General features: G+C 40.8%; 1 protein-coding gene across 2 annotated transcripts in view; it reads right to left on the reverse strand.

The window, feature by feature from the left end:
* dock1 (dedicator of cytokinesis 1) overlaps nt 1–27,863 on the reverse strand; it is a 138,710-nt gene that overhangs the window by 79,056 nt on the left and 31,791 nt on the right. For both annotated transcript variants that reach the window (XM_028429969.1, XM_028429968.1), the window contains exons 17-27: nt 25,587–25,690; nt 24,979–25,162; nt 21,080–21,177; nt 19,446–19,535; nt 18,693–18,793; nt 18,472–18,600; nt 16,409–16,517; nt 13,333–13,403; nt 10,210–10,316; nt 6,336–6,463; nt 4,907–5,002 (exon numbers count right to left, since the gene is read on the reverse strand). In XM_028429969.1, the coding sequence (XP_028285770.1) occupies nt 4,907–5,002; nt 6,336–6,463; nt 10,210–10,316; nt 13,333–13,403; nt 16,409–16,517; nt 18,472–18,600; nt 18,693–18,793; nt 19,446–19,535; nt 21,080–21,177; nt 24,979–25,162; nt 25,587–25,690 (1,217 nt within the window). The remainder of the gene's footprint in view (nt 1–4,906; nt 5,003–6,335; nt 6,464–10,209; nt 10,317–13,332; nt 13,404–16,408; nt 16,518–18,471; nt 18,601–18,692; nt 18,794–19,445; nt 19,536–21,079; nt 21,178–24,978; nt 25,163–25,586; nt 25,691–27,863) is intronic.

Genomic DNA, 27,863 nt, shown 5'->3' on the forward strand with positions numbered 1-27,863 from the left:
CAACTTTATATTCATCACTAAAATGTCTCCTTGAATCAACTGACTTTGAAGTAAAGAATGAATAAATAACACTTATTTTCTTAATAACATTTGCAAACATAGACGTCAATGTACTTTTTTCTATATATATATATATAAATAATTATACATATATATACACATAAGGTTTAGTGTATCTTTATTTCAGCTGTAGTAAAGGGGGCTCTGTGGTTTAATATCTACAGTGAAAAGAAGGTAAATCATTTCTCAATTCTCTGGTGCATTGAATATTACTAACCTCACAGTGCAAATCAATCCATCAATATATAGGGTGTTGCTTTTTAGCACAGGTGAGAGGTTACAGATGATAGCTGTGATTGTATTGCTGCAGTATCCTGCATCAGCTACAACAAAAGCTGCTCAAACCCAGCCAGAGAGACTGAATGTGCCACTTCAGGTCACAACCAGGGCTTCTACAAGGCATACAGCCTCACATGTGTTTTACAAGCCTCAGATTTGCAGGATATTTTCTAGCTTTTTTAAGGGGATAATTTAAAAAAAAAGAAGAATGACAACCCTCATTTCTTTTCATTAGTTCCTTCTCAGTGTTTCACATCTATTTGACTGTAAATTAAAAACTCCATACAGGGTTAAAAGAGTCTGTACAGCCAAAACAACACATGGTATTTATTATGTAGGAGTATATGTATAGCAGCAAATAGGGCTAATAATACAATTTAAAAATGTAAAAGAAAAAGTAAACAACATCTGCAGGACCATCAATATAAAAGCCAAAAACACTGTTCCCAAAGGACAGGACATGAGCCAAAGTGATTTCAAGAGCATATATGAAACAACACTAACAACTATTAGATATCACTGATTTAATCCTCACAGGCTCAAACACGCTGCAATCTGTTGGCTATATGTAATCCACATCACTTACTCTTGTACATGCCAGGTTGGTTCTTTTCGTAGGCAAACTGTAGCATCAAGAGAGAAGTAGATGTTTATCTGTACCTTAAAGAAGTGCACTTGATTTATTATGTGCAATACTGTGTCTTTTATACTGTTTTTATAAAGAGGACATATTTAATATGCAAAATCTGGAAAATAAAACGCACATCTACAGCTCAAATTTTGAGGTAATTTCATTTGCAGATCTAGAAGCCCTTCTCGGGCAAATGCCACTTTAAGGATCAGTACACCCAAATCACAAAAAATAAATCCTAACTTATGTCTAATAGCATCTAACCCTTAGCAGATGGTTTAGGTTATATTTGCTTGATCCTGTGAGCACCACAAACAAAATTTAATTCCCCTCTGTTGTACTGCTTCTACAGCAGAGATCTCAAATCCTGAGTGAACTACACAGCTAAACAGTACGAGGGTTAAATAAGGAAAGAGGTTACTAATGTGGCTGGAGTCTGGACCAGCCTTGTGAAAACTAATTTCCAATTCTTATGTGATGAAAAGCAGGAGATATATTTGAAAATAATATCATATTTCCCTCGCATCTGTTTGATGAAGAACACAGGAGCAGAATACAACAGAGGGATAAGCAGCAGTGTGTGATGCACAACCCGTTTCTGATCCAACGCTAACGGCACCTTCCTTACCCTCACCATTCATGCACACGTGCACCTGCCTCATGCTGGTTCAGATCACTAATAAAGTGTGACCAAGAGGTAAGCTCGGGACAAATGCCCCAGAGATGCAGAGTCACCGTCACATAGTAGCATTAAGCAATGTGGCTGGAGGGCAACACCACCCTCCTCCTCCTCCTCCTCCTCCTCCTCCTCCTCTCCATCTATGGCATGGCTGTCTCCACAGGGCTTCCCTTGAGTGCATGTTTACAGCACAGTACCACAGGTACAAACAAGGCAGCCAGGATAGCTTAACATCTTGAGTTCTTAAACCCTGTAGACATACTGCTCTGCGGTTTGAAGGTGACCATTGTCAACATGCAAGTCCTGTTGGTTTTTCACAGTGTCAACAGTGGACACACATCTGACATGTAATGCTGCCGGCCAACAAATCCAAAGGGATGTTTGGTTGAGGATTCAGTGCAGGTGTGGAGAGGCGAGGAGAGTTTAAAGTCAGCGATAAGTGCATGTTTGAAGCATTATGATGCAGTGCCATATCTCACTATGCTTCTTTTCTGTAAGAGCTCTGCAGCAGTCTGGCCAGCAGGAGAGAGGGGGAGAGAAAGAAGACAGAAAGGAGAGAAACAGATATAAACAAACAGAGACAGAGAGAGTGTGATATAGAAAGGCAAACATTTGGGAGAGTACCTGAGATGGCTGTATTGCACCGTATTTGGTCAGTGAGTGCATGCAGCAAAGGAAAGGCTCCAGCCCTTATAGCCAGTCAGCCCCGTACTGTCAATCAATAACACAGACCTTCCCCTGCAGCTCTGCACTCCTTTCCCACTGCACACTGCAGGGAAATTATCAGGATCTGTGGAGAGCTGCAGCTAAATATCAACACAACCAGTTTTTGTGTAAGACTCAAAACTAAAGTTCAAAAACAGTTCAACTGGGTATTTGAGACCACAGAGCAAACAACGTGTCAACTTTCTGTGCAGTTTTGAAGGCATATACACTATGCAAAACCCAGCATGTAAACTCACGCAAGAAATCTGACTCAAACGCATTTAGGTAGTTATTGCTCCATTTTAACAAAAACTGCCAAAATGTTCCTGCTACCATCCCTGTGTAAACGTATTCACAAGGACTCATTTCAACCTGTGTGAGAGTGGACATGAATATAAAAGATACAGCCCGCTAGGATGTCCAGTGATGCAAATGCAAAGATGATGCTGTGTCTAAGTCACTAACAAGCGTAGCACTGCAGTGACAACAAAACCGACGCTCCCCCTCCAAAGTCGTCACTGTGATCATTCTCATCAACATTCTGCGTCCATTGCCAGCAGTAGAGAGTAAAAAGGAGAGAGAGAGAGAGAGAGGCGGAACATAGAGTGGAGTGTTAATGCATAAATCTAAATGTAAGAGGCTGCCACTCAGAAGAACAAGGACGATGGTTGGATGCGGTGTTGTGCGAGCAGTAGCAGCGCAGTGTGCCTGCAGAGTAGGCAGCATTTACCCAAAGGTGGTAACAGCAGCATTTTGATTAAAAAGCTATGACATTTCTAGCACTGCTAAGGCTGTTAAAAATTTAACATAAATGATATTGATCATTAAATAATGATTTGGGGAGCAGCTTCAAATGCAGTTTCTTTCCCCACTCGTATATAATGTATAGTGTTTGGCTTTGATATGACCTCTAATTCCCATTGCATATAAGAGCACTCAGCACATTGATGTAAAATGTTATTTGGGTGCTTAGGAATGTCAAAGCAGTAAAGTACAGTGGCTAGCTGGTTATCTACAGAGGTAGCAGCTGAGAAAAGGTCAGGTTCAGCAGGGACAATAAAAGCAAGATGCCAGACACCAGCTTCAGCACAACTATACAAAGTATATCTTTTCAATATGCACCCAGGGAGGTCATTGGAGTAGTTTCATTAACTAGTAAGGACATATGGTCTTCTGCAGAGCCTGCAGCAGCCACAGCTGGAAGCAGGAAACACCATTTCACCTGCACCACAGGGGGACGCTGAGGTGGTTGCACTTAGTATAAGACAGCAGAGAGGACTACTGAGTGTACTGCCTTCATCTTGATAGCCTTTTAGACAAAGTGGTAGGCAAGTTCCATATCTGAAATACATGATCAAAGGAAGCCTGCTGCAGTGAAAAATAACAGAGGGAAATGTCAGGAGGAGAGGGTGAGCTGTAAAGGCAACTAAACCACGTTCTGACAACATCTCTACCGAGCTGCAATCTCGCTTCTCCAAATTACTGGAGAAGCGACTTTCTAAAGTTTTTGACAATGAGGCAGAAAGGACAATGCAGAGTCAGAATCCTTGGCACAGTGGAGTGGAGAGCTACTGAGGGAGAGCAAGTGGGAGTCCTAGACCCCTTCCTGGCTGGAAGAAATTGGGCAGCAGGGCAGCCTCAACTCACAGCTTCATTAGCTTTACATTATTCATCGCGATCCACAACAGCAATCTGTTACACAACATAGAGGGTTTCCCATATACAAGATTAGCTTGGTGCATTGCCGGAATAGTTTTAGACAGAGATGGGAAGAGGGATGCTTTTGAAAAAGAAAAAGGGGAGAAAGGATGCAGGGGACAGAGGATTAGTGCTGCTGACGTATGATGGTACAATGACATAAACACACACAGAGGATGATCACCCTGTGATAACTCGGGGCTTTATTAAATCACTCTTTGCTGATGTGGCTGGTAATAAAAGCTTCCACTTAGACAAGTGATGGAGCACACGCAACAAATAAGCCAGACAGAAGGAGAAAGGATGTTCTGCCAACCAATAACAATATCAGTGGCCCTTAGAACAATCCCTCTATTTATAAATCCACAAAGACAGAGATCAACAGGATGCAACACAAAAGTGCAAGTATTCAGGTGACATTCATTGCACTTTTTGGATTTATGTAAATTAATGAGGGCTTTGTCATACAGGCAGACAGCATATTTAAGATGTGACTGATAAAAGCTTCCAAGCTCCATCTGAGGGAGTGATTGAAAGAATTATGCTAACAGCAGTACTGTAGGGGGATACAGTGATTAGATAACAGCACAGAGTATAAGAAATGAATGGGAATCAGACAAATAAAAAAGATGCACACGAGTGGACAAATTGGCTGGAGAAAGATAAGAGTGGATCAAAACTACTTTTACATTGAGTTTGTATGAAAGCATTCTGCTGAGGGACACTCTCCCTTTAATAATAGTTTGGGACTGAAATTTGCAGTGTACAAACATCTGTACATTTGAGCATAAGTGTGTGTGCAGAAATCAGAAAGATGGTTGTATGTGGAGATACTGTAAGTCAGACAAACTTACTATGTGAGGGGAATCACGGCCCATGGAGATGACTGTCCTGTTGACTGTCCTCAGCAGCTTCTCCATGATGATCTGCACGTGCCACTGCGTGGGACCCTGCAAAAAAAACACACAGAAGCACAAGCACACACACACACAAAAAAACAAAAGTCAGCACACAGGCAGAGAATTTACACATGCTGAATTCTGATCTTTTTTGTGAAACCGAGATTTTGGAGAGAGAAAAAAATATCCATGAGCAGTGGTTTTCAGAACTGGGACATTTTTCCCCACACTTCCTTATTGGTTAGTCTCAGTGAGACTGATGCTGTTTTTTGTACCTGTCTACGAGGGGAATCATTTTGCAGGATGAGCTCAGCAACATCAAGCTCAACTTTTAATAATTTACACAGCTCTTTCTGCAGCTGTAGAACTCAAGCAAGAGAGTGCTTGCACACACACACAATCTTTCACACAATTGCAAAGCACTGGGGAGAGTGAAAACCTACATTATTCCCTGACTACACAAATGAAGTACAAGATTTTTTTTTTGCATTTTAGCAAAATATAAAAAAGTTCAATAACTTGGAAATTGAGCAAATACAGAAATATCCACCAAGTGTTTTCCATTCTGATTCCTGTCTGTGTAAACCAAACACAACCAAAGCCTTCCTCGACAGATATGCAGGACAGATATAAAAGCCAGAGCACAGCTGAGAGGGGAAGCAGCAATTTGAGAGCGAGGGGGAGGGAGGAAGTGTAAAAGCCAGAGCAAGAGGGAGCGGGTGGATAATCCCTAGCAGAGTGGAGTGTGGGAGGCTGGACTGTGGTGATCAATGACGAGAGTCTGAGAGGGCCTGGGGGAGGACATCAGGAGTCTGGGCATGGAAGAGGATGAAACACACTTGTAAAGCAGACAAGTGTTTGTGAGGGTGTATGTTATGATTTGTGCATACAAGGCTGGAGGCTGATGTCTGTGTGTGAGGGATGGAGACACAACAATTAGCTGATTAATCCACAGTTAAAATGACAATTTTGCATAGGAATTGTTGCTAATTTATCAGGTTTCAGCTTCTCCAGCTTTGCATAGTTTACAGTTGGCTCAGACTGTACAAGACTTTGGTTCTGTAATAAGCATTTTTTACAAGGTATTTTGTTTGTAAAGCTCCAGCAGGTTAAGCCCTTTCTTGCAGAACATTCATGATGAATATGGCCTCTAGCAACCCTGAGAAGTGATTTACTGAGCACAGCCAATTCTACAAGTTAGTAAATTAACACTGCTATAAAATGTGCTCCTTTCAGGGCAATAAAACAAATTGAGCACAGCACCCTGATTAGTAGCTTTTTCAAAAAAATAACCCAAAGAGGTACTCCTGGATCCCCTTGTTCCGCTACTGTTTATCCCAGAAGGAAATCAAAGCGCACAAAGCTGCAGCCTGGTGTTCCTCACCACATCTTTCCTGTAGAGCACCTCCATGATGTCGCTGAGCAGCTGGCAGCAAGCCTTCAGCTCCTCCCGCTTCTCCAGGTGGAACTTCAGCTGGTCCGTCATCAGTGGCAGGAGGATCTCACGGCAATCTGCAGGGAACATGGCAAGCAAATACACACATTAACTCAATAGGAGCAGATGATGGATCACACACAGCAGCTCAGCATATGTTTTTAGCACACGCAGACGCACACAGTTTAAAAACAGCTTCCTCACATCTCAGAAGATTAATTTAAAACAATGTACATGATGAATTCATTAATTATAAAGGGTTTGTGACAGAAGCTCTGAAATCCCATGAAACTGTCACTGTCAGAATGAAAGCCAATTAGACAACTTAAAAAAAAGGAGCCATCATATCCCTTAATATATCATATATTTTCTTTCCAACTACTACTCAAAATAACAATTGCAATTTAATTAATTCCACACAACATGCAACTACTCCATATCCAACGTTGAGGGAAACATCAAAAGGTGAATTTTTATACGCAGACGGGGAACATTTCGTTGGCAGTTTGGGCACGGAGGACAGCAGTGATAAGCCAGGATGGATTCTCCTGGAAGGTAAACCTAAGGCTGTCTGCCATAAATATATGAGTTTTTTTTTATTAAACTTTCAGATTTCAATATTAGCACTGCAGTGTATGCATATTAATTCAAAGCCAGGGGGCAAATAGCGGATGTATGTTGGATTTTGTTTAAATATAAATACTAAATGAATTAAAATATACAGCATACGTGGAGTGGAGAGTTATCACAAATTCACAATGGCGTGTCGTCAAAAAATAGTTATATTACTGTCATATTAAATTACCTGAGTGAAATTATGTGCAGTATTACGGCAGAGTAAAGGAATAACAGTAATCCTCAAACAGCAATCTTCATAATGGTAATGTGGACAGACAGTGCTGCTCTAAATAGCCACCCAACAAAGGACTTTAATTCAGGATCAATACAGGCTTTTTGCTTCCGAGATGTTAGAGCGTTAATGTGGCATTCAGCTGGGACAAAATAAAATTCCACCTTCAGTAATCATCACACACACAAAGCTTTGCCAACAATCAATACTGCTCAAGGCCAAATGATAAACAGCAGTACATATTTTATAATGAAGAGGATGAACTTCAATGACCTCCTCATAAACAATACCCAGAGGTATCCAACATGAATGCAATCTCTGTCTTATATTCTGACCCCTCACTAAAGGACCTACACATCCATATTAGCAAAATGACGAAAGAAAGCATGCAAGAGACTGAATGTGAAATATAAGCTGGCTTTTTTTGTCATTTTACTTTTCTGTATTAAGGGAATTAGCCATAGGCTCGAGCTCCACACAGAGACCTTGATGAGGTTCTTTAATAAAGGGGTGATGAATGTATTATGCAGTTAATTGGCAATGTAACAAATAAAGACTGCTGCAGAATTTGAAATTTCATTTTTTATGTCTCGGGCGTAGATTAGTGGATCAATTACATCATTAGTCTCTTCCAGGATTCGAGAAAATTTCACATAGCTGCCGGACTCATTTTGAATGGCTTTTAATGATTCTAATGTAAAAATAATTACAGGGAAGCTTATATTTGATGATGGAATTTTAGCTTAATACAGTATGTGCCCAAAGGAAAGGAAAGCCCTCCTCAGTTATAGTGGCTCACTACAAATAATGGAATGTGTAGCTTTGTTGATTTCCTGTCACTTCACAAATGATTATGTATTGAAGTATGTATTGAACAATACACAACTGAAAAAGTTCCACACATTATCCATGTTTTCATGATGCATACTGCTCTCCGCACAAAAAGCTTTTACTTTTATTTACCTGAATAGACATTTTATAGATGTTAAGAGTTTGTTGTGTCTTATGTGGACACAAAGGGACAACCATGTCTGCAGTGAAATATTTTTTAGCGCTGGATACAGAACCCTTCTACCCACCTGATGCAGCTTAGAGTGAAAATGTGTGTTTTTACATATATTTGTGTGTGTGTTCATAATCTTCCTTGGGTTGAAAACAAAAGCAAATCTCCTATCTGAGGGCGTGTGACATTGTGTGGAGCGTTTTAAGCTTTGTTTTTACAAGGCTTCAATCCTCATTCCCTGTGTGCCTCTTCAAAACTCAAAATAACCTCAGGTGGTGACACACACATAAAATGGACATGTGTGCACACGTTTGCATACACACAATCACTGCTGCAAGCACACACACTAGTGGGAGTGGGACAAGCAGGCTGGAACTATCAAGGTAGGACATGAGCGCTCTCCTCAAACTTTCAAACAGATTTTAGACGCTACAGTAATTTCCTCCTTTAACACAAACCAAGTGGGCCGCTGACATATTTGTTCTCTTCCAATGAGCCAATTTGCAAGCGATTTATGCTTCCTCCCTATTTACACAACACAGCACCTCTACAATGTAAAAGTCTGCATTTATAACACAGAATGTCAATTTGAAACTTACTCTACAGGTAGATGGGTCTTACTGCGCTTCCATTAACCCACATTATTCCAGTACATTTCACTTTGGGCTGGCAAGTAAACCTTTGGGGACCCCCTAGTGAGATGACTCATGAGCACACCCATTTACCACAGCCTATTAGTCCACCTTAAAGAGTGTCTGGGTAACTCATTTGCTCATAGTGCTTACTATTTTTAATAGAGCATCTCCAAGGTGGAGCTCAGCTTGATACTGATGTGGAAATCTGGACAAATGTACTTGGCAATTAAGCCTTCTCCATTGCTGCTTTTGCACAAAAAGCTTTCAAAGAAGCAATTGCACAGAGCCGCCGCGGGAGCTGAGCAGCAGGATAATCTGTACATCCCTGCAACACCTCCTCCTGCTGATAGGCAAGGGCATTCATAAGCATCAGGGAGTCAGCTTGCCTGACCACAATTATACCAACAGATCAATAGTAATGACCAGAGGACCCCGCACAGAGCACTGGCCTTCAATAGTTACGCGCTAACCACCAATCAGACAGTTTTATGGATACAGTGACATTTACACTGCGTCATGTTCAATATCAGACATAACTGAAGAGAACAAACATCCCTCTTTTTAATGTTCTGCAAACTGAACATCAGCAGAAGATGAAGGTAGCATCTGGTCACAAGGATAACTGTTGTCCACTTCCTTAACATTCATCAGCAGCTCCAAGGCCTGTTGTGTTGCTGCCAGCCAAATTAAAACCCTGTTGCTATTTTATTGGAAGAGAAACCCTGCATTTAATTTACCACCACCGGACAGTGTGTGTGTGCGTGTTTGTGTTTGTCCTCACATCTAGATGTAACCTAACAGGGCCCCAGAGGAAGGATGCCTCTAGCAAAATGCTTGGCCCTGGAACATCACTGCGACCGGGCCCTGGTCTGCACCTCGCCACAGGCTAGCCTGTCTGCACAGACTGGTTTCTAATTAACTGTCTCTACACACCGCCCTTCACATTACGACAACATGGCCAAAAGAGACTACACCACAGTGTCTAAGTGTATCATGAAAGTGTAGGTGGGAGACAAAGACAGGCACAAGAGAACAGAAATTCTGTGTCTTAATATTATAAGACACACACTGACTAATAGAACAGCAGGGGCTTAGATTGAAGACTGATTTTCACTCCGACAATTTTAGATGATTTTTAGCATTGGGGATGCTTAACTATTTTGAAAAACAAGTAAGATTTCTACTAAACCTCACTGGTGACCTTTACCGTGGGCTCACACAGGGCAGCCTGGGGGAGGCAGGTGCTGTGTGTGATTGCCTATATTACTGAACTGTGAGTGAAAGTTTGTGCACTGTAGAGCTGCCAGTACAGTGTGTGTGCATGTGTATGCTTACCATGATGAGTAAAGAGATCACTGTGGACAATGTCAATCAGACAATCGAGCTTCTGTTTCACCAGGCGACCCAGAGGGACCTTTAGGATGAACTCTGTGAACAACTTGCTACAGAAACAAAGGGAGAATAATAAACATAAAAAGGTCAGGATGGCGATGATCAGGTGTCTTGGGCTGCTCGACTGCTTCCAGCAATCATCCAAAATGCAATTAAAAGACTCTGCACGCCCACACAGGTAATTTTCAGATATTCTAGCAAGCGGGGGAGGATGTGACAGTTTATAGCATGAAGTAATGGAGACCTGTCAACTGACCCAGAGGGACTGACTGAACTCAACAGGTTATTGGATTACTTAATCAAGCAGCAAACTCCAGAGCTGAAAAGTGATTTAAAAAACTGCAGTTAAGTGCAAGGCCATGTGAAGCTCTGTATATAATTTACATGGATGCACCCGTGTAAATTATATTAGTCCTATCATTAGCTGCTTGTCCACCACTCAAACCTAGTTTTAGATTAGCCAACCTGGCGACAATTTGAGCCAATACACCTCACCTGTGGTCTAATAGTAAAAAAAACCTCCCTTCTAGTTATTACGTGACCTTGATTGAAAACATGAAGAGAAGAATTCATAAGGAATCAGGAAAAGAGCAGTGCAGAAAGAAACCAACTGCATTTTCATACAGTCATGTGACATCAGATGTTGATTGCATGGCATGGGTCGTACCACATCCTACATATCATACTAGCCTAATACTTTGACCCACATTGTAACACAGCGACATGTTTACTGTTAAACATCTGTGACAAATACAGAATGTGTATGAGGTTATTAATGAGATTCAGTAATAAATATAAATCAGCTTTGATAAAACGTTTTTTTAGTTCTCAGCGTTCCTTAGCCTGCAGCTGTTTCTCTCAGTTTACCTGCAGAATCACAGAGCACCAGGATTCACTGGCTCTAAGTGGGTTCAGGCTCTGGACTTCTCTAAAGTGCCTTGAGACAATTTTGATTGTAAAATGCACTATACAAATAAAATTAAACTGAATTGAAGTGAGAGCGAAAGAGAATGCTGGCCCAACACTAGAAAAATTAATTTATTATGCTTTTATATAATTGATCCCTGAGAGGGAGGCAGGATCAGAATCTAACAGCGTTATTGTGATGCTCTTACTTCTCAGACAGGTGAGCTGTCACACTTCATAAACCGCAGTCTAATCACTACAAGGTCCAGTCTACCTCACTGCTGTTGCATCCTTTTTTTTTTTTTAAATATATTGATCGTTTTTCTCTGCAATGTTTCTGTGAACAGAAATGTTCACAAAAGGATGGTCCAGTAAAGAAACTTTTCTTAGTAATTAAGGAATCTGAACAGCTCTTATCATGACTCACTGAGCTACAACACACAGTAAGGAACCCTTCCCAGCAAATGACTATTCAACCACAACCTAGTGCTCCACGTCATGTCAGAAGCTCCACTGAAGGATTGCTCTGATGTATCTAACATTTCCTCTGTGCACTTGCAGAGATGGCATAAAATGGGAAAGTGATATCACTGTACTACTATCATTGTTCTTTGAATACTAGAGAGGTACTTCTCCGTCTTCAAAATATGATGGAAAGGTCCTGTGACCTCAGCTTCAAAAGTGCTCTAAACAGTTCAGTATTTCTGATATACTATTGATATTACAAATTAATTAAATTATCACATTCAATAGCTGAGTGCAAGATACTGTGAATCCTGACAGATATTCATTATGCAGGCGTGCCGAGGCTCAAGGAAGAGAGAAAGGGCTCTGGCAGGGGATGAAACACCCCCACCCCAAAGGCTTCAGGCCTCCAGGCAGCACAGCCACTCAGCCAGGTTTGTGCTAACAACAGGAACAGCTGATGCCACCTTTGCTCAGACAGGAAAAAGTGCCAGGCCTGTGATTTATGGATTGGTGAGTGGTTCATTAGGACCACAGCTTGCAGAATAAAAAGCTTCTCTCATGGAAACCACAGAAAATGTAGCAGAGCATCTCTCAATACTCGTGTTGCTTCATCCCTTTGCTGGACTTAATCACATATACTACATATTAGGAAATTCACTGGAGCTGCCAAACAGGACAGCTGTGACCCAATAATTTAATCAAAGTCCTGATAGCAGAGCAAATCCTCTCTTCAGCCTCACAACTGGGCCTGTTTCTGAATAACTCCTCCATGTAGTTGGATGGGAGGAAGAGTGAGGAGTTCATCAGACAATTATCTTTATGTTTTTGGAGTTTGATGTGACTGAGATCCACAATCACTCTTTGATATGACTAACATCGAGGCAATATGAAATGCTAAGAAGAACTCATTTTGTGTTGTAAATGGTGAAATAGGAGGAATGATGAGGGGGAAAATCTGCTCAACAGAAAAAAAGTTGCAGGGCAGACAGAACTGATGTGCTAAATGGTCGTCCACCTTTGACTAAAGACTCTCCTTCACTGCAGCTGTGATAGTGGTGGCAGCCAGAAACAGGCACTGGAAGTCCTGTGTGGCCCACAATCTGCTGTGGAAAATGGCAGCTGCCCAGGTACTGCACATTGGCAAATGGACGAGGCTCCTCGCTGAGCGCTTGGAAATGAAGAGGCAGAGCACATTTCAAGGTCTGAAAAAGACCTACATGTACTAGAACCACTTGTGCCAGTCTGAGGTGAAAATATACATTTCAGAGTTCCCAGTGGTAAAACAATGGCCAAATACAACAAAGATATTTTTGCCTGAACCAAGGTGAGCAGATTCTGTCTGTTATCAGATGACAAAGAACAGATTAATGAGTCCCATGTTCTGTGTTGTCAATGCAGTGTGTGAACATTTATCATTAAGGCAAGCTATAGGAGACAACATTCAAGGTGGGCAACATTAAACAAAATGGACACTTGAGTAGAGCAGTCACTGAGTTTCGAAGGCAACCTGAGCATGTATAGGCTGTGGCCATCACAGTACAGCTTGTGAATGTTGAAACAGCCAAAGGTAGACAAAGCAGACAAAGAACAAATGGTTTAACTGTAGTTACACTTGATCAAACACTAATAAATACATTATTCTTCATACTGCTCATGAGCATAAAACATGAGACTGTGTTTAATAAAACTTACCTCAGCTCCTTGGGATCAAAGACCAGCTTGACATCATTGACAATAGTGGGAATGTACTTCAGCGCGGCACCCTTCGGAGGAACAAAAGAAAAATGTCAAGATCATTTCACATCTTAAATTAATTGGCTGGTTCCTATGGTACATTATGTAATACAGTATTTTACACAAGCAATGAGAAAACTGTGTGTGTGAGAAATGTCCTGCGGCTAGATGGAGCTGCTTGTCTTCAGTTTCACTGACAAAAACATAACCTGGACAACATAGAAATAAGTTGAAGACCAAAGGTAACTGTGTGTTCTCTGGTTAATGGAATCATCAGGACTGCTCAAAATTGGACATAATAACTAAGCGACTTCCCAACCATAAGAGAAGCATGTAAATAGACTAATATATAAGATGGTTCATCTTATATAGCAGCTTGGGCAAGTAAAATTTCAACTGTGATACCACAACAAGTTAAATCTAGAGCTTGCATTAGAATCCTGTAGGCCTCGAGGTCTGAGAAGATTTTGGTAACATTGCACACATAAATGCCATCCTTTCCTGTTCATACTCAACATGATAAGTGGCTACTGTTACCAACTCCACACTAAAGCTGGATTGTTGCGATGCCCAATCTTGTTTTAATCAATGGTATTTAGACTTGTAATAAATAAAGTGGGATGAATAAATGTCTCACTTATATAGATAATAGATACAGATAGATAGGATCTACATTTATCCATCAATACTTTAATAAAGTCATCAAGTGCATACACACATTGATTGATTACAGAGCCTTCCATTAATAATAGGAAGGATTAAGGATTGACAGTTCCCTCAATAACTGACTGTTACTAAATGCCAGCCAAAGAGGGTTCTGGTGTTTATAGAGCATCTGTACAAATTAGCCTCAGTGCCAGTCTGTCTCATTGAGGTTGATTTGCTGTACAGATGTAGCACACTGGACTGCTACAATGCACTGTTTATTAATGTGGATGGTTCAGACATTTAGTAATGTTCGAATGTGGTTTTTTTAGGAGAGACATCGTCATCTCAGACAGACTGGACTTCAAAAGATGGCTTTGATACAGTTTGCAATAAAAGCTACATTTCTGATAACAGTCAGCTTCATGTTTATCTCTAATAAAGGCCATTTTAACAGATACGGTACTTTTTTTTACCCCTTTGTTTCCAGCAGTGACTCCCACCTGTTGTGCAGGGATGTTTTTTGTTTAAAGGGTTGATAGAAATGTACCTCTTGCCTGCCCCTGTTCCCGTTTGAGCCTCCAGAAGCATGTGTTTATCAAGGTTTAACTGTGTGTGTGTGTGTGTGTGTGTTTATCAAAGTTTTGGCATGTGTGCGTGCAAGCCTGTCCAGATGTTCATCAGGATTCAGAGACTTTTTTTTCAGAGCGGTATAATGGGACTGCTCATTAGCTTCCACCTGTCACAGTGCCTTCACAAGGGTGGATTTGGGAAGAAACCTCGATTCCTCGGTTTTGTGCCCGTTCCTCAAGATCAGTTTTTAATTTACTGACAGTAAAGCTAATATCTCACCCAATTACACAGCAACTGACTTCTAATTGACTCCTGAGCTTCTCATATGGTTGAGTGTGCACATGGATCTACTGTAGGTGTGCCAAGGTGCATGTACCCTGTGATTATGTTATCTCTAAAAGCACAGGTGCATTTGTGCAGGTGTGTGTGTGTGTGTGTTTGTGGTTTTGATTTGACTGCAGCTAGACAAACTATATTTGTGTGTTTGTTTCCAATCTGAAGTGGCTGAGTTTGGGGTCAAGGACAATGAAAAGCACAAAAATAGAGAGCTTAAAGGTAGAAGGAGCAAAGCAGTGAAATAAATACCTTAAGGAGCAGCTAAAGAGGCCAGAGCAGACCCAAACACCAGGACACCAAGGTCAGAGTGAAATGTGGGAAGGGACAAACACACAGATAGAGGTACAGACAAACAACACAAATAAATATAGAACAAACATGCATTGTGTGTGGAGAGCCTAGAGCTGCACAATAAACAACTATAGGAGCTTTGGACTACGACATGGTTTGTAAAGAAGAATCTCATTTCTACCTCTTTTATTTGCAATCCTTTTTTTGGCCATCACTTTTCATGACCATGGTCGACAATATGAATGTAAAGCTACTAAAATTGAGAAGTATGTTTTTATGGCTTAAACCATTCTTTGCACTCTCACTGCAAAAACACAAACTTTCCTTTCAAACAGGAATTTAGTTTTTCACATATTTATGACAATATTCCAGTATGTTAATTTATGAATTGTTTGAGGACAAATCATTTAATGTGTTGAAAACTGGATTAGAAAATCAATGCCATTCTTATGTCTGTACAATAAATTCTATATGAAGCTACACACTGAAATCTGCTCTTAGTACCTCTAAAACTATCTTGTTTGTTTAATCTGCTCAAAATTGCTTTTGGAGCAAAACAAAAAGGCAACTTGTGATATTACGGTGGATTATGTTGTGAATACTCTCTTAACTGAGAGCATTATTAGTCCAACACATAACTCAAAAATAAGTCTCAATTAGGCAGCTTGAATGACCCTGTTAAGTGGATTTTTGTTAACTTCGGATAGAGGCTAATTGCTTGCCCTTGTTTCCAGCCTGTACGCTAAGCTAGCTGTTTATTTATTATACAGACATGAGAGTGGTGTCAATCTACTCATCTATGCTTAGCAAGAAAAAGGAAAAACAAATTCTAAAAGGTTTTCTTAATTAATTCCCCTATTTTATTTTATGTGCAACTCTAAGAAGTTCACACGAAGACAAAAAGAGGAACAAAGCTGCAGAAAGACAAGTAGAAAAGGTGAAGATAAATACACTAAACATAATGTGAAGAAGGAGCACTAACATTAATGTCTAATAAGCTGCAGTGTCAAGTTATATCTAACTAGACACATGCTTATCCAGATACAGAATGTGTCATCCAAAGCTAATCACACCAGATTTATTTACTATTTACACAGCAGCAGTTATTTACTATTCATGCAGCAGTAGATATTTCTTGGCAGTGAGTGAGAGCGATAGTGTGCAGTTGGACTTGTGATAATCATCCTACCTTCACCATGCCAGTGTTCTCTGAATTACTGTTCATCATATCATTGAAGGATGTGAAAAGGTTCCTCAAGGACTCCATGAAGTCGGCCTCCCCTTTGTTCTCATACAGCCTGGGAGGAGATGAAGTAGAGAATTACACTGGCAGATGATCACAAGGCTGTTGTTTGTTTCATCCCTGTGTAAACAGCCCCACCCGCAAGTTTGATGCTTCCCTGTTAAATCATTAAAAGCAGCCAACACAAAGACCCGTGTGTGTGTGTGTTATCAATGCAAATATTCTTGGATCAGAACCACAGACATCACTCTTGATGCCAGCCAGATTAGCATTTAAAACAACATGACAAGACCCCGAAGCACCTGCCTGCTGTCATGAGGAAACAAAAATCAGAAAAATTAATGATCTATGCTAATGTGTCTCCTGGAATAAAATACAGGGGGACAGAAAGCAAATGTCATGCTAGGGTTCACCGTCTTTACTTTGTAATGGGTCTAGGGTGTAGAATGCCTATTTTGTTAATTTGGCTATGTGGAGCAAATGCAGCCTAGAGACTGCAACAACAAAAAGCCAGTGATCACACACTTGCCCCATTATCTAAGAGTATGAGAACACAAAGCAGGGCTTCCTCCATAATCCCTAAAAAATGCAAATGCTTTTTATCCCACATGCAGAGCCCCACAAATCTTCTCAAACTGGTTATTAACTGGAAACAAGCCACATTGTGCTTGCTGCAAAGTAATTAAGTGTATCAAGCACTATTGATTTAAAAAATAAAAACAGGACAAATTTGTCAGAAAATAAATACACCGAAGCAGAGGGGTACAGGTCAAAGAGAGGTTAAGTGTTGTGATTGCTCCCACTGCATCAGATTTTACCTGTGAGGTGGGTTTTATGGTGTCACAATATCTCTTGGGGATGTGGGTATTACATGGTACAGGACAGTCACTGTTGAAGGCTTACAGAAATCATGGGATTAGAGGCATCCGTCTCTGAGCTCCCACAACAACAATTACTTAAAGCTGCTGCTCACCTGGAGCACAGAGGAGCTCAGTGTGCACTGGACAGCCACACCGGTCTCATGTCACACTGATTAAAGGTGCTCCTCTCCAATTTCATAGAAATGTTCCGCTGGCCTGCATTGAAAAGCCTAACACTTGCTGATGTAGCCCTGGCAACTTGTCAGAGCTGCATGAAAGGCTCCAACAAACTCAACTTTACAGTTTAGACCAAATTTCAAACTCTGACTCTGACTCAGCAGTAATGAGAGAGCTGAAACTGGGAACTAAACAAGCAAAGTACTTCAACAATGACAAAACACAAAGCCAATCCATTTTCAAGAGGGAGTCTGCTACCTGTGAAGAAAAAAGCCACTTGTGAGAGTGGACAGCTCTAGAAGAATGGCTGTGGTCTGATGTGTGAGGTAAAGGACAGTGTGTCCTCCAGACAATCAACAGAAAACCAATCAAACTCTGCACACTCAATTAGTCCAGGATCATACATCAGCCCATCAGCCACCGACGGCTTCATTCTGTGCATTATCATCCATTTAACATCCCCGCAGCCAATTACAAATACATCTGAACAAATTACAGCACTTCACCCAAACACCATTCATGATTCATGATTTCAACAGCTTATGTGCTCGTTTTGTTGGTGCTCATTTCACTTCAAGGATTTCTATCCTCTTCTCAGGTTAGGGTAGGGTCAGATGGCGACAACAGCACGCTTCCCTCTCATACGTGGCTTTATTATATTAGTTGTTTGCAGTTACAAGACTGCATACAGTTCAACTAAGTGTACATATGTATTTATTTCTACACATAACGTTGAAAACATTGGGCATGAACCAGGAGGTGTCTTTCCTCTCAACGCAACCAAGATGGGTCAAATTCTGTTAAGGAATGCCTGTCCTCATATAGTGGCCACAAACCATAAATGTAAATTTGTGAGAGCAGACTTAGAGGAATTTGGGAGTTGGACAACACAACTCAATGAAGTACAACATACCAAACCTGACCACACTGCCTCATGTTGGTGCATGGTAGAATGTGTGCAGCAGTACGTACTGGTTGAAGAGGACTCTGGAGCGAACGATGAACTTGAAGATGTACTCCAGAGCCTTCATGGCCTTCAGCAGCTGTTCTGTAAGCTTTTCAGCATTGTCCACATAGTTTTTCAGAACTTTGGTCAGCTTCCTACAACCAAAGTCATACAGACATTCTTACTGATGAGCTACAATACAATTTGAATGCAATTTGTTTTAACATTCAGACAGTATTGAACTCACGTGTATGCCAGTGTGGCGCTGAAATGCTTTCGAATGTAGGTCTCCAGGACAGGGTTAAAGTGCTGGAACTTTCTATCGGCTATAAGTCCAATTATGAACACCTGTCAGAGAACAAAGTCATATTCATTAAAATGTAAGCCACACGCTTCGTAACGGAGACCAAAAAAACTGCCTGTCTAACGCAATATGGTGAGAGAGATTGGGAAATTAAACAAGATTGCATTTGAGCAGAAAGCCATTTTCTTCCAATTCTCCAGCCTGCAGATAATCTAGGACACCCGACAACACAATTTCTCCCCCCTTTGTCTGAAAGAGAAAAATGCTCTTCAGAAGTGCACCCCATGATGTTAGGCGATGGCATGCTAGAAAGGATTCAGCCAGATACTTTGTCATGGAATATATCCAGTATTTGAAGCCAATGGCTTGACAATGTTATGTAATGAAAAATCTAGCTCGCTAACTCATTTCTGTGAAATCTTATTAATGCTCCTTCTTGCAGGAAAATGAGACTTTAACTTAACTACAAATTCATGCAGCAGTGATCCCACATGAGATCTAGTTTGTCTGTACTTTCCTGTGTAAATTGCTCCAATAGACACAAAACTATGCACAGTTAGCTGCACACTTTGTGTCACAAAATCAAAATTATAACAAACTGCAGGTATGACATGCTTTACAATATATAATTCTTGACTGACGGGAGCCTCTATTTTGAAATGTGCTGTGCTGAAAATTGTCTGTTTCTTTGCTTACCAAGGCATCAAACACCAACGTATCAAAGGTGTCACTGTCGGAGTTCTCCATCATAATGTTGAAGAGAGCATCCAGAGTGTCTTGTAGAAACTAGAACGACAGATGCACAGCATGTTATGGCAGGCCAACAATAAGGCTTAGAACTCAGCCTCACTGCAAAAGAATGACTGGAATCTTGTTTCAACCACCGTGAGTCAAGGACAGTTCACAGTAGTCTGTGCCATAAAACTCATAAATAAAAAAATTAATTAATCTGGCAGGTCGTAAAGGGACAAATATATGAATAAAATAGAAAACAAATGTTAAGGACACACACAGTATAAATCTTATTTTACATTTTATTTAGCCAGGAGAAGTGATCAACAAACATGTCTAATTGGAACCACTGCATGGTTGTCATGTGTGTCCATGTGCGGTGTATAGAAGAAGCATTTTCACCAGCAATGCTTAACATGGGGAACAACAGTTAGTTCTTATTTGTTTTATATGGCAACTAAATAAAGACGACACTTAATTTTGCATCACCATGTGAATCAGGGTGGCATGGGAGTATCAGTCAAATCATAATATTATAAGTCAGCTAACCACTGTTTGGACACTGCTACATGCCACCCATCTACAGCTGTTAACATGAGCCAATACAGCTCTGTGAGGACAGTAATAACTGTCCTGTCAGCAGAAACACACTAACTATATACACCCTTCCACTTCTGGGAAACATGCTCCATTTACTCAGCCAATTCCGAGGGAATGTGGAAACAGATGTAAAAGTGTCAGAAACAAGGCTATCACTCTATATACTGCGTAGTCTGTCATCTCAGGATGGATGATATTTGTCAAGTTTTCAACAAGGAAAACATATTGCTCACTATATGGAGTCTAAAACATTATTCAATCTCACAAAGGGCAGGATGACAAATATAACAGATACACTAAAAAGGAGCGTCTCATTGCACATGGGGGAAAAAACTGCAAACCTTAAAAAGCATGAAAAATCAACAGTGTCTAACATACAGGATTTAAAATGTTAATAAATTGTATTTTAAATGATGAAAATGTTCTAATTACCACTAACAGCCTTAAAACGCTTTGAGTGCTAATGTAGTGGTGATTATAATCACACCCCTGTGGTTTAATGAACTAGTCCAGCTGTGGTCGCCACATCTATCTGGTCTGATCCAAACTGTCTGGGTGAAGGACTTCTTCAGATGCACTGCAATCTGCCAGGCACCCAACCTTCTCATGCAAAACTCTTTCTCCAGAGAGTGATTTATTCATCTGCCCCATGCTGAGCACTTAAAGGGCCTGTCTATACTGCTGACAGCAGGTCATCTCCTCTGCCTCTGTACTGCGCCTGATGCTGTGTGCTCCCTTCTCACTGGAGACATTAAAACAAACACACAGTAAAAAATGGCATCCTTCTCTCTTTGACAGGCAGTGAAATCATTTGTGAAATAGCTGGCAGGAAGCTGTAGCTGTCAGAAACACTGAGGACTGTTTGTGACTGCATTGTTCCTGTCATCAGCTGTTGAGACCTTTCTTGTCATTTGTGTTAATATGTGTCCAAGCAGAGGAATGAGGTATATTTTCAAGGACACAAAAAGCGCAAAGAAATAAGACTTTCCTCTGCTCACCTTTACAACTTCGCCCCCTTCCACCTTCATCAGCTGACGGAGGTTCTGCTGTAGAAGGCTGGTGTTGGAGCGCCACTTCAGCAGGCCGAGCAGATCCACTGAAGTGAAAGACAAACGGAAAAAAACAAGCAATTATCACAATGCCTTCCTGCTGCCAACTTTAATGAGTGTTTGTGGGCAGACATTTGTTAAAAATGCCCCGCCACCACATCCAGGTCAGCTTGTAAATTTCCCAAATACAGTGTTAGTCATTTTATTAGATCTCTCACTTTAATCATGGAAATGAATTTAGGCACAAGCGGATGAGTCATGACGTGATTAATCACGCTCAAGGGAGCGCTTGCTCAGACCACCTTTGGCAAATTATCAAATCGGGAGCTTAAAAAGCACATTTGCGCCCATTTGTCGAGGAATTGTTTGTAACAGCCCCGAGGGACATCAGTTAAACATTCGTCCTTCAAACATTTTCAGGCAGATGGCTTCTCACAAATTTCAGACAGTTAGTATAGAGGCCAATTAAACATTTAGATCTGTTTTAAATGGTACAGGAAGTAAAAGAGATATGTATATGTATATGCAAGTACATACAATAAAGTGGTGTTACCCTTTACAAAAGACTTAAGTTCAGGGTTTTACCATTACGTTTAAATCTGATGAGTCCATAAGATCATGTAGGGGTAAAAGCAATTCATTGGAATACCATTCTGGCACTGAGACTAATGATTAATTTCTTTTAGTATGCAGCCAAATTTCCTAATGAACTGGTTAATCACCGAGACAGTTAACAGCCCCCTCCTGTATCGGCATCACATGGATTTCGCCAATGCTGTAATACTTAAAGAAGACTAGCAGCAGGTCCTGAGTTGAGTGACTCTAAAATCGCTTTGGCCACCTTGGCATCTTTCTCCCTCTTTCTGGTCAGCATGCCTGACTGGGCATGAGAGAGTCAATCAAGCATGGCGACACAGTGATGGATGCCTATCATCAGTAATCCTGACAACCAATCAGGGTCCAGTCACAAGACCCTGTCTAAACTACCCGGGATCCCCTTCCCCAAGGAGATATAGATTTAAAAATTGACGGTTTAGCACCTCAGAGAGACAAATGGAATAAAATGAGGATAAATCATCAAGCAGCTTTGTCCCACTGGGCCAGTGCTGGTAGAGGCCAAACTGTCTGTTTAGCACAGGAGGCAGCAAGGCTTGCTTGGGAGAAAAACACTAAGTGCCTTGAAGAAATAACATCTGCTTGAGAATGGATGTCTCTGCAGGCAGTCACATTTAAAAGAAGCTACAAACCCAGCAGATGGAGAGTGGCGGAATAATTAATTCGGAGAAAATAGGTTACATTGTCACTGCACAACTGAAATGCAAAAGGCTTCACATTACCATCTGAATGCGTGTTTACAGTACATCTTCCCTGACAAAATCATTTTACGAGCTAACACGACCACTTAGTGGCACTTTTTTTTCTTAATAATAACAATACTGTGTGTGGTTATAAAGTTTAAAAGAGGTGGCTTTGTGTAAAATATGAGCACGCTTTCAAAACTCTTTGTTCATAAAATATGTGTCTTTCCTGCCAAAGGTATGGTAATATCTTTCCCTGGGTCAGGTCCTCTCTCAGCTCTGCTGTCATCACATAGAGCCTGCTTTTAGTGAAACGCACTGCAAATACCCAGAGAAGAGGCCAGCAGCCACTTCACACGAGCCTCATGTGGCAGGAGACCACCTGCATAAATCAAGCTTAATTAAAGAGTGTTTCATCTCTGACGTGGGGATCAGCAATGAGCTGTCATGTGTATGTGAGTGTTTTTTTTCTGTCCAAGTCCTCAGAATAAACTTCTCATCAACGACTAGTTGAATTGAGATGGATATGAGTTGAAGATGGTGTGGCTTTGAGTCGACAGACGCAGTAGAAATATGAGGGCAGGGTTCATGGAGAGTGATTGATATCTTTCTGTATGCCTCATTTTACACACCTACATCACAGTTGAGACAAAATTAACATCATTTCTCTGTGTAATACAATCAGTGTGGGCAGGCTCTTCTTCTGCAGCCGAGCCTGCTCATTCAATGACACCACCTCCCTTTGAGCAGAGTAGGAAGGCGCACACACAACTGCATTTAAATGACAGCTTCTACAGCAGACTAAGCTTAATAACGCTCAAAGGGATCATTACTGCACCAACATGCAGCCCCACCTCCCCTCTTTCACACGTTATATACAGAAGACAACTACATTCCTCCCCATGTCCCAGAGAACTAACTAAGGGCTGTTCTATGGTCCACAGTGACCTCATTACGAAGGTTTGATGAACGTTTGTCCTGCATGTTAACAGGGGGGCTGCATCCAGGAGAGCTACAATGAATTTTGCATTGTTCTTATTGCATGCACATCTTTATTAAGCCAGTGTGGCTGTTGGTAGAGAGAAGACCAACTTTTGTACAAAGGTTAGAGGAGAAGGCCTTTTTTATCCTATTGGAAATTTGTGGAAGAAAGTGCTGTCTTGATATAAAATATAAATGATAAAAATATCATATGTCAAAGTCACAATTCAGACAGGATCCAATTTTTTTTTACCATCTATTCATCATAAAACACCAAGGGCCGGGGCAATACATATTATTTAATAACATAGCTGCTCCCTCCTGATTTTTTTTCTAAAATTTAGGGACAGATGTTCCTAAAAGGAGGATGTACAGTTACAAATGCATTATTTCATATTTAATACCAGAACAAGTAGTGGTTCTTCTTACAGTCTTACACAAGGACTGTTTGCCCTGCCCTTCTTTTAAGATTATCATTGGTTACCATAAATAAAAACATAAGGGCATGATGCACTCCTTATTTAAACAGGACATTGCTCTCGGCAAGTAAAACAATTAATTTCAATTCCAGTCAAAGTTAGCCTGCTGTGAATCTGTTACAGCTTCATTCTCTTTCAGACTGTGGCCAAAAACACAGCGAGGAAAGAGGAAGCATTCATTTTGTCTCTAATTAAAAGAAAGCCCAACATACCAGAAGCACAACACATCAAGTGAAGAAGAAAAACAAAGTATACACTTTGTATGGCTCTGCTTAGAGTAACCATGAACCATGTGATCCCTATAACATAGTAGTCCACCTTTTCACACAATCCACAATGTGTCTGTATAAAAGCTGGTGGAAACAAAAGGCCAAAATCCTTAATCCAGGCCAAAGGGAAAAGATGGAGATTTCCTTAGCTTAATAAGTGTAGATCTTCTCAGTGCCCTGGGAAATCAAATAAAAATACTGGAAAAATACTGCCAGACTGGCAGCAGTAAACAGAGCAGAGCTGTCATTCACTCAGCAGAGATGGACTGAAATCCAGTAAGTGAGACTGACTGACATGCAGAGAGCTGAAGGGGAGAAAGTAGGTTAGAGAGAGAAAGGAATAGAGGAAAACCCTTCCAAGTGTTCAAAATATGTGTGTGGACATGTGTAAAGGCCAGGCAGAAGAAAAGCTAAAGACCTATCCATTTGTCAAAGTCAGAGGCAGCAGCCCAGAGCGGGTTCCACGCATATGTACACATGAGTGGAATGTATGTACACACATAACATCCACACATAAACATACATCTACAGACATGCTTATGCTCATAAATTATTTCACTGGAATGATGCATGTCAGGGCAGAAAATAAGTATAATAATAATAATTTTGAGGATTTGTTTACATCAAGCACCAAACCAAAGAGGTGAGAAATAAAGCCAAAACCCACATTTTCTATAATGGCCACATGAGGCTTCAAAAATACATAATCCCTGTAGACCTTTGTGTTGACAAGAGAGATAAACATGTTTACAGAGGGATACAAAAAGGGACCTCATTGCAATGAAAACAAAAGATGTTAATAGAATAATAGACACACTCACCATTCTGTGTAAGCTTAGTGGAGCAGACCAGAGTGGAGATCTGAAAGGAGTCCTTGCTGATGGTGCAGTTGCCCATGTTTTGGGTGCTTTTTCCAGTGGCAGAGTATCCCTTCTCTTCCAGCTCTAGCTTGGTAGAAGGCAGGTTCAGGTACAGAGAGGAGTCCTCCAGCTTCTTTGCTTCAGCCTGATTTTCAAGGATAAAACATCCCATCAGTGGAATCCATATCCAATAAATTATGTTGTAATACTGGGGTTTTTTTTCTTTGGTATACTGTAGCCTGACCAAATTTTAGTTTTTAACCTTAAAAACTCTAATTGGTAGAATGATTCTCACATAAACTTTTTAATTAGCATAAATTAGCACCCTAACACAAAGGTATCATTATGCAAGGGGTTTAATTGGAAAGTAATTTCATTTCATTGTGGGGGTTGATGCATACCAACTACACAATCTTCCATACAAGGCAGTGAAGGCGGGCAATTATCACAGGCCAGTTTCTCACCTACAGCTAATTTCATGGTCATGACAAGAGCAGCGTGGGCCAGACACGACAGGTAGGCAGCCAGCAACAAAGAATAACTGTATTATGAGATATTCATAGATTTACCTTGTACACAATGAGATCATGTTCACCATCCCTCAGAGTCGTCCCATCGTACCTCATTAGTTTCACAAAAGACAAGGCAAATATCTTCTCTGATTTATCTTTGGCTGTGGGAGAAAAGGGTGAGCATGAGAAAAACTGACAGACTTGAGATTGACTGTATAATTTTCATGAAGTTTTTGTTTAAGTTTACTTTGTGAATTATATGAACAGTGTGTATCAGCAGTAGCAGCATCTACGCAGCACTGCTGACTTTAGAACAACTAATTAACAATCTTGAAGACTGATAAAATAGATAATCCCAAATGCTAATCTCAGCACTACTGGCCCTGAGTCAGCTCCTGACTCAGCACAAGTGTCTACTGTTCCTTTTAGACATTTTCATTAATGCAGACTTTATCTGTGCATGGCTGTGTATTTTCTTACCTGAAATGAGACAGACACACACTATTAAGTGCAATTACGCATACTGCAGGTGGGAAAAATTAGGACGGTGCAAACTTTTAACAATTTATTTAGTCATTATGCGTCTGCTATTAAAAAATAATATTTAATCAAGTACAAATTATCTTGTGTCCACTTCATTGAATATGAATAAGCAGTTGTGAATAGTTGGAAGAAAACCCTTCTGAAGTTGATGCTTGCGTGGATGTGCCCACACACAAACACACACACATACACAGACGCACGCAGAAAGATGAGGGGAAACGCTGCATAAACAAGGACAAGAGTTATGACTGTCCTGTAACCAAGCATTTGGATAGGTCCACATATATCATCACAGTGGGCCAACAAGCTTAAATTTACTTGCAGGGAGACGTGATTCGTCGATGTATACCCTGCTTTCTATCTGCATAAATCCCCTCATTGGTTTGCTGCCTGAAACCCTGGCGATGAATAATTGCTGGGCTAAAAGGAACCAGTGGAGGGAGAACACTGTATACATGCCACCCAGTATTACCAAATGTATTAGAGACTTCCTAATGAGAGCAGAGAGCTCACAGCTTTGAATTTGGAAGGGAAAGGTCACTTTCAGGATAGAGAGTTCTTAAAGCCAATAAAAGTCAAGTTTCTGTGGAAGTTCTGCAGACTTCCACCTCTAGGGTTGGCTGTCACTTCAAATTTACCTTGAGTGTAGTGTGCCATATTTTCAAGCCCCTACACTACCCACCAGGTATTGCTGTAACGACAGATGAAACAGAAGCAGAAAGATGGCAGAAAACTTTTACAGCCAAGGCAGCATCTCTGATAGCAGCCATCAGTCTGATGAGCCTTGACAATGTTTGAGTGGTAGTCTGATGCACTATGTTAGAAACTGGCCTAATTCTCAACCAGGGGGCTGCGATACTGAGCACATGAGTTCCAGTAGTGGCCTTGATGGGCAGCTCTGTCACTGTGTGTTTCTACTCAATGTTCAGCTCTAGTTAGGAGCAGGGGAGAGGAAGGAGGAAGGAAAAAGGGACTGATTTCTAACAAAAAAGGAAGAGAGTTAAGGATGTCATTAATATTCCTGAGAAAGTGCCTTGCCAATAGAATGTAAACATCACATTTGTAGCTGCTGTAATATCTGTATGGTATATGCAAGCAATGAAAAAACAAAATGTTCTCGTCTTCAACTACTGAGGTAACTCAGTCAGTGCAGAAATGAGTTGCTACAAGCCCATGAGGAATGCAGGTGCAGATGCAGACATTCTGAGACTGAAAATAAATTCAGACTCATGTGTACAAGGATTACCCCCCAAAATCAAAGCATTCAGAACACCACACACAAATCCAAAAGTGATCCAGCTATTACACCTAAACTCTCTCTCACTATTGTCAATTGTAAGTGACAGGTTAAAAGTTTGGCAGCATCAGCATGCCCCTGCAGTCCCTGAGTCACTTGAGGTGAGCCAGTTTCTGAAGTAACCATTACAGCAAGATAACAGCCAGTCACACAGTTTCAAAGGCATGCCTCGTAACAGCATTAGTCTCCAGAGAAGCAAGGTGCCAAGCATGACAAGAAGGCTCTCCAAGTGGATTATAAACCAGCCCAAGCCCTGAGACCTGGCAATTTTCTCCAAACCACCTGCATACAGGTGTGAAGCAAACAAAGCTGGAGGATTGTGGATGTAGAGGATGACACCAGCTGCAGATTAGGGAAAAAGTCTACTTTCCAATACCTTCTGTGCCATATGAATAGAATGTTCTGTATATATAACACCTGTTACGATTTTGCTTACTCTCTAAAAACCTTTTCCCTGTACCAGCAAGGCTGCTAGAGCAAAGGCCTCGCCATGT

This window comes from Parambassis ranga, chromosome 19 (assembly GCF_900634625.1).
Source record: "Parambassis ranga chromosome 19, fParRan2.1, whole genome shotgun sequence".
NCBI classification, from domain to species: Eukaryota; Metazoa; Chordata; class Actinopteri; family Ambassidae; genus Parambassis; species Parambassis ranga.